Source organism: Hylobates moloch, unplaced genomic scaffold (genome assembly GCF_009828535.3).
Source record: "Hylobates moloch isolate HMO894 unplaced genomic scaffold, HMol_V3 SCAFFOLD_7, whole genome shotgun sequence".
NCBI lineage: Eukaryota > Metazoa > Chordata > Mammalia > Primates > Hylobatidae > Hylobates > Hylobates moloch.
Window position 1 is genome coordinate 6723530 of NW_026652282.1, and position 10986 is coordinate 6734515.

At 46.3% G+C, this 10986-nt stretch overlaps 1 protein-coding gene across 1 annotated transcript in view; it reads left to right on the top strand.

Moving 5' to 3' along the window:
• Window positions 1-10986, top strand: part of WWC3 (WWC family member 3) — a 130326-nt gene that overhangs the window by 90087 nt on the left and 29253 nt on the right. Inside the window, exon 9 of the mRNA XM_032756553.2 lies at window positions 4753-4995. Coding sequence (XP_032612444.1) covers window positions 4753-4995 — 243 coding nt within the window. The remainder of the gene's footprint in view (window positions 1-4752; window positions 4996-10986) is intronic.

Sequence of the window (10986 nt, forward strand, 5' to 3'; positions counted from 1 at the left end):
CAGGTGTGAGCCACCCCACACAGCTGGATTTCATATATATTTAGATTTAAAGGAAGTTTGTGGAAGTGGAACTCATAATTCTGAGTGGTGGTGTGATTTCTAGAGAATTCTCTGGCCAAACGACCACTGTCATGATGACTAGTTTTGTGTTTTTAACTGTGGGTCCTGTGAAGTGTACCAAAAGGACTGCTTGCACCTTGCCTCAGGAATGCCTCTTCGGATTCCCAGGGCAGACCTAATGATAGGAATATTCACACTACTGATTTTAAAATTTCAGAAATTTTAAAAGTGAAGTTGAAAGAGCAAGTCTTGAAGCAATCCCGATGACGCAGATGGCTCCTTATTTTTAACTTAAGGGCGCTTGTTCCAGAACTGTGCACAAACTGTAGCTGTTACCATAGAAACACCCTCAGTCCAGATAGGAACAAAACATTCGGTCCATCCAGTTTCTCTGCCTCTTAGTTTTAGTTGCCAGGATCAGTCCTGCTGTTCATCAGTTGTCGGAGATCAGTGTAGTGTTATGATTCCAGTTGAATTTGATCAATCACTTGGATTTTTTCTTCATTTCTCAAATGACTTCCCATCTGGGTTTTAGGGGTGGGGCACAGTTGTGAGAAATAAGGAAAAGCATCTTTGCCACTGAGGCTCTGTCTTCCCTATTCTGGTCAACATGAAGAAGCCTGTAGACTCACTGCTTTTTATTTGATGAAGTTGCTCTCTGAAGATCTGTCTGTTGCAAAGGGAGAAGATGTCAGGGCTGGGAAGCTGAGGATGGGGTGAGATATTGGTGTATTAGTAGACCTTTCTTATCCCACATATTCTAGATTCAGACTTCTCAAACTTCTGACATAAAGAGTTGAGTAGAATGGACGCTGGTTTAGTTCAATCTGCTGAAGTGATTTCATTGTCCATCTGACTTACATCTCAGCTGATGTTTTCTTTAACCTTTGCTTTTTATTTAAATGGGTATTTACAACAAGAAAACTAAGAGAAAGTGGAAGAAGTATCGAACCTGTAGCCGTAATTGCAATCTGAAGGTCTGAGGCTCTAAGCTGACCTCGCGTCCTGGAATGTGCCATTGGGATCCCTCACGACTCATCACCATGGGATAGGACCGTGGGCTGTCCAGAGTTCTGCTTGCTATTCCAGAAAGCAGCAGGATTTTAGGAACATAAGAAATGATATTGTAGACTGCAGATTTTTGGTATAAATTCAAATAATTAGGGATTATTCTTGATATGCCTCAGAACTTTTTATTATTGAAAGTGCATTGTTTTCCTATAAAAATGCAAATCGTATTTAAGATTTTCATGTGAACTGTGAGAGTCTAAATAGTTTCTGCGGCATAAATGCATGGTTTAATGGTGGCTGGGTTGTAACAGAAAAGTGTTTGGGCAAAAATCATAAGGGAACAATGATTCATATTTATGTCTATCTACATTAGACCTGCTCAGGGAATAGAATTTGGGAATCGCATAATAAATAAGAAACCTGCATGCTTGATTGAACATTTGCTTTCTTCACTATCAGGACACGGGGACATATATTTAAAGGCTTTTAAAGGCATTTGGGAGAGATTTTATATAGGCCATAAAATGCATTACCCCTCAAAAATAAGAATCACTGAAGAATATAGTTGACTCACAGAAAAAAAAAATCCTCTCTAATTTTAAGCTGCTATTAGTTCTCTTTACAAAAAACTTGGGAAAGTTATTTTTTTTTTTGCAAACTTTAACCATGACCTTGCTTTACTTCCATGTATTTAATTTCACTGAAATGATATTTCAAAGAAAAGCTTTTCTGGAAATTGTTTTTCCTTTAATACCCAAAATTGGAACAACAGCACACACAGGAGCGAGGCTCCAACGAGTGGATCAGCTGTTTGGCGTGGATGTAGAAGAAAGGTGCATTGAAACTCAGTACATCTGTGTTTAGCCTTAGGCAGGAAGTCTGTTTCTTCAAGTAAACCTAACGTACTAAAGATACTCCCTGCAGATGGCTCGTTTCCGGCCCACGGCAAGGTAGACAAGTCATAAGGTTTATAAAGGCAAAGCCGTCTTGTCTGTCTCATGGGGACATAAGAACAATCGATTGTTGAAGGAATCCTAGTGCTTTTGGCTTCCAGTACAGACAGACAGACAGATGTGCCTCTCTCGACCTTGCTGAAGCAGGCCCCAAATGTTCACACCTAGAACATGGGGACAAAGAAATTGAACTTTCCAATATGTTCCAGTTTCTTCTAGATTCATATATAGCTCTGAAATGGAGATTGTTTGCATTGTTGCATTGTTTTGAAATTTTATTATTAAATCCCACAATTCGAAGGCACAGAAATGTTTGCCTAGCGTTCAGCACAGCCCAAACATTTCCAGATGGGTTGCAAGAAGTCAACCTCATCCAGATTTTGTTTCTGCTGGAGAGGTCGTCCCTTGCCATATGTCCTTGCATATTTTTCCTGCCAGCTGTGGGAAGTGACAGGACATGGTTTAATTTGGGCTGCTGTTCTGTTTCTTTATGCCTGCAACAGACAGGTCTTTTGAAACTCACCCTTTGCCTCTCCTCCCTCCTATAATTCATTTTTTTCTCATTCTTTTTTTTCTGATAGTGCATATTACTTGAGATTTTCCTGGAAAGGTTGTGATTATCTGGAATTGGATCTTCTGCCACCTTCAACAGCTTGAATCCTTGTAGGCTAGCAGCTAACCTAGAGCTGGCAGACTCAAATGGAATCTTGATCTCTTCATATTTAAGGCTCAGAAAACTCTAAAGGAGTGCTTTGTAAAATACTTCTGTTTATATTATATGTATGATAATTAGTATGAGTATAAAATGGTCAGGCAAAATTTAGCTGGGCTCAGATAGACTTTCCTGTGGATCAGATAAATGGAAATGAAAAAAAGTATGAGGACACAGATTTGCTGATTGTTCTTCATCTTTTATATTTATTTCTTGTCTTGGTCTGCTGTAGAATGTTCCAGAAATATCATTGGGTATAATGTCTGATTTAGCACTGACTTATTTGTGGGTTTGCTTGGAGTGTATTTTCCTTGGGCTTCGGGTATATGACTGCCATAAATTTTAATTACACTAATTAGACGTAGGTGGATGCTTAAGCCCAGTTGGAGTCCTAGCCCTGTTCAGCTGCCTCTGTCATTAGTTTTTCTGGTGACATGGTTTGGCACCATCTTCCAACACATTTTCCAGACATTAGTTTTAAGTTAGAAAATAACTTGTCTAATAAAGCTACTGACATTCAACTAGTGTCTTTACCTTGTTGAAGTGGACTTGAGTAAAATGCACTACATTTAAACTGTAACTTGTGTACCCGTTTCTTTCCTTAACTGTGGGCTTTCAGATTCGTTTGGTGGCTAGAGAGGGAGTCATGCCCGATCGTCATGAGTCCGTGTGCTCGTGTCTAGTTTAGGTGGAGCCTGACTTGGTACAGGGCTGGGTGGCAGGTTTTAACATGTGTGGCAATGCTAGTCAATTGGGGATATCCGCATGGCTCATAGTGTAGAGAAGGCTTCTGAGGTCTAGACCCAGCAGGTGGGAAGCCAGCCTTGATTAGTGCCGTGGACCGCGGGCACAGGAGGAGGCAGTCTCAGGAGCACTTCTGCCCTGCATCTCCCTCGGAGGATATAGGGCCACGTGTGCCTGTCACTTCCCTGTTCTCACAGCTCTTTGTGATCTCAGAGAAGCCTTTGGCTTTTGTCTTTGGGCGAGTATGCCAAACTATGTCCTCCACAGCACGGGGTTCAGGTTGAGTTTGCCATTCCTAGTTTCTCCCTGGAAACATATCCCTCATCTTTAACCCTACTTAAAGGGCTTAAAACATTCTACTCTTACTTTTAAAGGATGCTTTAAAAATACAGGTCACATCTGTTTCACTTAATCTGCATTCAACAGCACCTCGTGACACAAAAAGTAATGCAGTCTGTTTGCCAAGCAAGCACTTGGAAATTTCGAGGCATGGAAACTGATAGGAGCCTCTGTTTTTCCACCTTGAGGATTGTTGCGCTTTGCATCCACCCAGATCATCTCACCAGCATCCACGCTCACAGGGCTGCCTCTCTTCCTCTCACATATTTGCAGGCGTGTTTGTTCACTGTTCAATGCACTCAGCTTTTGTCGAGTGCCCACTTGCTCTCTGCAAGGTGTTTTGAATTCATGTATGGCCAGGGCTCTGGTGCAGGAAGGAGCACACAGAACCAGAAGACATGGAGCATGGGGCTTCGAAGGTCTTCCCTTCAGGAGGCCAGATGATGAGTGCATTTCTCCTTTGTTATTTTGCTAAAGCAGCTGACAGTGGTTAGACACAGCTGAGGAGGCGGGAGGCCGGCAGCACTTCTGGGGGTCCAGCATGCTGTTTAGCTACTGATGAGGGTGGGCAGAAGAAACAAGCAGACTCCCTCCTGCTCTGAGACAGTTTCATGTAGGAAACCAGGAGCCTGAGCCGCCCAGAGTATGGGCATGTTGAGGGCTGCTGGCCTTTTTGTCAGTTCTTCAGAACAGGCACGATGAGGTTATTGTCATCTCGAATCTCAGGCTAAGGGAGCTTCAGGAAAAGACTTCTGCACCATTCTTTAGGACATTGTTTCCAAATCCTTTTAAGTGTAAGGGTCACTTGGTGCAATCATTTCACTACTTATTTGGCAAAGGGAGTTTCCAGAATCAGTGTGAGACATGGAGAAGGTGTGAAGACGGCGTTTTCAGTCCGCTGATGTCCTTGTTTCCTCCCCGTCTCTCTTGCAGAGTCGCCAACATCCAGCAGCAGCTGGCCCGGCTTGACAATGAGTCCTGGCCAGGCACGGCCGAGGCTGACAGGGACCGGCTGCAGCTCATCAAGGAGAAGGAGGCCCTGCTGCAGGAGCTTCAGCTCATCATTGCACAGCGCCGCTCCGCGGGAGATGTGGCCCGGCTGGAGGAGGAGCGGGAGCGCCTGGAGGAGGAGCTGCGGCGTGCACGGGCCACCTCCGCACAGGGTGCCACGGAGAGGTGGGTTAGCGGGGACACGACCTCCAGCGGAAAGCCTGCTGGAAAAACTCCACGGGGTGGCTTGTGTGTGGCTGGAGGGTGTTCCTGATGATTGCTCAGAGCCTCTCCTGCCTGGATGTTCCCTGGCCTAGGAGGGGCATGCGGTGGGGGGCACTGCCTTCTGCTCCCTGGGCCTCTGGAGCCTCTGCTCCGAAGCAGGAGGTGATTGACAAGGGGGAAGGAGTGAGGGAAGATGGGTGACCTCCACCTCCCCCCACGCCCCACCCTTCCCGAAGCTGGTGCTTGGTGCTTTCACCTGCCTTTGTGGGACAGTGTCCTGAGCAGGCTGTGGTCCCGCTCCGGCCCGGGCAGCTCTGTTGCTTGGGGGAAGACTTCCCTGTTCCTGACGTGGTGAGCATGGTGGGTAGCCACCTACTGCTTTCCTCTCCGACTTTGATTTCTAGCCAGGAGAGCCTGCTCTTCTCTGGCATTGGGAAGCTGGCCACCTGTTGTGCGTCTGTCCTGAGGCTCCTTCACCACACAGGACATGCAAAGCCAGCATGGTTTCTTTGGTATTCGGTGGCACTGAGTCGTTCAGCCTTTCCTCGTGTGCCGTGTGTCCTGGTTTCCATCTGCTGTGTGAGATTGCAGATTGTGTCAAAGGCTGGGCCTGCCTTCCACACTTCACAGCAGTTTCTCTGTGGCTATCAGCTGGGCTTTGGAGAGCAGCCCCTCCCCCACGTGTTAAAGTCTTGCCCCCTTGAGCTCACATGAGCAGCTCCGCAGAGACTCTAATAGACGCTTGGATGATGGGATCTGTCCAGATGCTCTTACTCCTGCTGTTTCACGATGGTTGTCTGTATTGTTGGGCGTCCTTTATGCTTGGATGTTCATGGGTCATCTTCATGAGAGACAAGTCTGTGGCTTGGCACGAGGGGCTCACGGCAGCCTCAGGGAAGCAGTGGTGTTTGGAGAGTGGCGCTCAGAGTCCTAGGCAGGTGAATTTCATTTTGCCTGAGATGGTGGCATGCCCTGTCACCTCACCCAGAATCAACCGCGAGGAGAATCTGAATGTGAAAGGGACTGTGCAGCTGAAGTTTTCTCCTGTGCTCTTGCACGGCTGCGTTTGTTTTCAGCTAAACATTTCCTTCTGTTCCACCCCTGGTATTCTTGTATGTGTGTTCTGCATAGGAGGGCCTGGGAGTTCCTGTTGCTTCTCTGTGAAGGGGGGAGGACTTGGCCCCACAAGTGTCGCCTGCACCTCAGGGCTCCACACCCACGCTCCTTTGACTGTGGCTGCTGTCACCATGTGGAAATCCAGCACACACGAGTGCTGTGGCCCCTGAGTACAAGTCTGCAGCCCTCCATGGAGCCAGTGTTAGCCCCGATGCCTGGGTTCAAGGGCGGGGACAGCAAAGCCGGACCAGCTTTGACTCACATGGGGGTCTCACGTGAGACCAGCCCAGGTGCTGAGTCCTGGGACTCAGAGCCCTCGACCAGGACCTAATCGCCCCAAGTGTGTTTCCTGAATCTGCCGCTAAATGACCTTGGCCGGAAAAGCACATCCACATGTGCTAAGCACTTGCACGCACATCGCGTGGGGGTGGGGCTCTTGTAGCTCTGGGCCTTCTGTGCCGGTCCACACGGGGCCCATTTCTCCACGCCACCTCCCTTCATTGGAGGGGTGCTTGCAGTTTGCAAGTATGGGGCCACGTGGTAGGAGGCTTCCCCCAGCACAGGCTGGCAGCATTAGGAGACCCGGCGTGGGCCAGGTGCAGAGAGAGAGTGAGGTTGGCGCCTTAAGGCTGAGCTGTGCCAGCTGTAGAGCTGGGCCCAGTCTGCCTGTCTCACCTGCGGTGTCATCAGCAGCAAATGGGAGGTGTTTTCAGGGCTGGGGGTGTCATCCGGGGGAGAGAGAGAGAGAGATGCGCACCTCCTTCAGGCCTACCGCCCCGGCAGATGATGCATCTCTGGAGGGAGCTGGTGCACGGCTCCTGGGCGGAGGGAGCAGGCTTGAGGTGAAGGACACATACCCCAGATAATCTCTCGGATGGCTCGTGTCAACACTTGCGACGTCCTTTGCTATTTTAGCTTGCTCATGTTAGTGTGTGGCAGGCATTTATACAAGATGCTGATGTTCAACAGAGAACCCCACGGCTCTATTGCAAGATGCCTGCCATCCTGAGAAATTCTCTTTCCAAGGATGACTGCTTTTATTATAGAGGTGATTATAAAATGAAAGATCTATCAAAAAGCAAAAATTTGGTTCTGCTGAACCTGAATTCACGTTTTCCTTTGTCATAATTTAATGACATCTTTACAATAAAGTACTTTATGTAAAGACAGTAAATTAGACTTTATATTTTCTTAATCTGTTAGCTTACTTTTCTACTCCATTTCATAGCAGTGGTAAATATTCTTTGAAGTTCGTTTCCTTTGAATTGGAGACACAAGGCTATGTGCTTTAGGAGTTGGGCCCTGGCCAGTTTTCTGCCAGGAAACTGTATCCCCTTTTTGTTGAAAAAATAAGTACAGAAGTCAGGCAAATGTCTAAGACTCTTATTTTAGCAGTTTATGTTCCAGCCAGTTTTTAGATGTCTCAGTTATTGCCAGCGTGGCCCCTGTTTGGTAAGGAAGTTACATTTTTAGTCATCTGCAACTTTCAGAATAAGCAGCATAAAATTAGACTGCACATGTGGGCACTCATGGGCACTTGTGTGTGATCTTGTATCCAGATGCGCTGTCTCTTGCGTGCTCCGAAATGCACCTGTTTGTATAATGACAAATGTGTTCTATTGGATAGAAGGGAATTTGATCTAAAACTTTTTTCACTACAGATAATCTGAAAATAAGTCATGACTAAAGACAGTCTAAAACCGAGCCGTACGTATGAATGTATCTATATGTCATATGTGTGAAAACAGAGCTGGAATGCGCCGACGGATTTAGCGATGGGTTGGAAATTCTACCCTGGTCACTCAAGAGTGGAGCCAGTTTTCAGTAGGAACTCAATTTCGATTCTATTAACTTGGGATTTGAGCTAATAGAATTCAGGTTGGGTTAGAATTTCTGAAAAGCATTAAGAAAAAAGTTAATAGCCTTGGACCGGGCTTGGGTAAATTCCCTACAACAAATTGCTTCCTGGGGCTGGTCACTGTTTGCCACTGGATATGGTCTGCTGGTGTCGTCTCTGCCCCTGGGGTCCTCTGTGACTTAATAATGTCCTGGTGCTTGTGAGAGTGGGTTCCAAGTTACAGCTCCAAAGCCCAATGAGGGATGTATTTTGAACTCACTTTAAAACTCCCTTTTAAAACTCTCGGCTCTCCATCTTCTGAAAAAGATGGGGTTTTTGAGGATATCGCCCTGGATAAGCGTCAGGTAGGATGTGAGTATCACAGAAAATTGGGGAAATGTTTTTCAGTAGTAAAGGAAATGCCTGTTTGTTGGTAAGGTGCCTCGGCTTTAGGGTCAAGCCAGCCTGACCGAACTTTGAACTTGCGTAGCAGAGGCAAGCTACTTTATATGAATTTCTTCATCTGTAAAGCAGGGATAGAATCCAAAGACCAGTAAGGAATGAGGCAGTACATACAAAGCAGTGTGCCTTTCTATAAGCCCCTCAGTGGAACTTCAGAATTGCTTTTTTTTTTTGAGACAGAGTCTCGCTCTGTCGCCCAGGCTGGAGTGCAGTGGTGCGATCTCGGCTCACTGCAAGCTCTGACTCCCGGGTTCACGCCATTCTCCTGCCTCAGCCTCCCGAGTAGCTGGGACCACAGGCGCCTGCCACCACGTCCGGCTAATTTTTTGTATTTTTAGTGGAGACCAGGTTTCACCACGTTAACCAGGATGGTCTCGATCTCCTGACCTCGTGATCCACCCGCCTCGGCCTCCCAAAGTGCTGGGATTACAGGCGTGAGCCACCGCGCCTGGCCCCAGAATTGCTTTTTAAACGTTACTTTCATTTGTACAAGCTATCAAAACATATTCCTTAAAAATTAAAATATGATAGGTAAGTGGGATCTTAGAACATTCTACTCAAGAGTTTATTACAGCTGTTCTCAAACATTTTAGTCTCAGAACCTCCTTCCAATGTTAAAATGCTGAGGATCCCAAAGAGCTTTTGTTTGTGTTGGTTTTTTTAAAGTTCTTTTTTCTAACTGTTTTGTTTTTTCATTTTTCCCCACCCAGGGACCTATCAGTGTTTATGTGGATTTTTACCTGTCAGTATTTACTAATTTAGAAGTTAGCCCTGGGAAATTTTTTAAATATTTATTTATTAAAGATAACAATAGGCCGGGCATAGTGGCTCACACCTGTAATCCCAGCACTTTGAGAGGCCAAGGCAGGAGGATTACTTTAGTTCAGGAGTTCGAGACCAGCCTAGGCAACATGACAAAACCTCATCTTTACAAAAAATACAAAAGTTAGCTGGGCGTGGTGGCACATGCCTGTGGTCCCAGCTACTTGGGAGCCTGAGGTGGGAGGATGGCTTGAGCCCGGGAGGTGGAGGTTGCAGTGAGCTCTGATCGCACCACTGCACTCCAGCCTGAACAACAGAGCAAGGCCCATCTCAACAAATAAAAAAAGACAATAAAAACCCTATTATGTATTAATATTAGTAACATTTTTATGACTGATAACTTTTTTGAAACAAAAAACTATAGTGAGAAGAGTGGTATTATTTGCCCTTGCTATCCATCTCTTTAGCGTCTGGCTTGCTAGAAGGCAGCTGCTTTGGCCATTGGTGCATTCGGCCTGTTGAGATAGGGTCATTTTGAGTGAACATGTGAAGACCATCTGGCTGCCTACCGATATGCCATTGGGAAGGAGGGGACCTCATAGGATCCCTGAAAGAGTTTCGGGGATCCACAGGGGTCTTTGGATCATGCTTTGGAAACCATTGGTTTCAGTATATGATATTGAACTTGAAAGTGGGTTGTGTTGTGGCTCCATTTAGGACGATGCTTGTACTCTCTTGCCAGCTGACCTCTGCATGGCACCATTTGGAATTTTGTTTGCATCAAGAGAAACAAAGGCTCATCAGAATTTATGGCATGTGGTTGAAACTTGTAAACAAACTCAGACTGGTTTGTCTTCCTTATCCTAAGTTGGTGGTGCATCTGTTTCCTTTATGGGTGATAGCAGCTCTTTGTCGATCACGTGTCATTTGCCGTACATTATTTTATCTATGCAGCATCAGTTCCCTGAGCTGGAGATTGTGGACTCCATTTTTACAGGTAATGAAACTAAGGGCTCAGAGAGGGTGAGACATTTGCCTAAGGCCACACAGCTTGTGAGTGACTGGCCAGGTGGGATTCTCTGAATCCTAGGCTGCCGTCGGACACTGCGTCTGGTTTCCTCTCACTCCCACCCAGCCAAGCTCTTCAAACCCCTTCGGCATGTCCCCTTCCCTGTTGGTGGAAAGAGGAAGGTATTAAAGGGGCCTACTGTGGCCACACGTCACATTGTCATTTCCGTTTGTAAACCACGAGTGTTTCCTTCTAGAAGCAAACATATTTATTCATGGAGTTGTCCAACAACTGTTTATTGAGTGCCTATCCATGATAGGCTCGATTCTAGGCGGTGGGCTTACTGTAGTAGGAATAAATTTTATTCTAGAAAATTACTAAGTAGAAAAAAGTAGAAGGAAGGAAAACAAAAATACCTCCAACCCCATGACCTGGAGATGGCAACGGCTGCTATTTTGTTTCATTTGCTTCTAATGTTTTAACTGTGTAGATCTTAGAATTAAATTTGTTCTTGTCTAGAAGGTGGCCTAGTATGAGGGAATCTGATTTGTTCCAAGGAATTTCAACAGATGACTGTGTGCCCTGCATTTGAGCTCATCTGCTAGTTATCTGTCCTTCTGCTCACTTACCCCTCCTCCCATCCATCCAAGCAGCCATCCCCAGCCACCCACCCAGCCAGCCATCTAGCCACTCACCCAGCCATCTAGCCACCCACCCATCTAGCCACCCACCCATCCAACCACCCACCCATCCAGCCACCCACCCA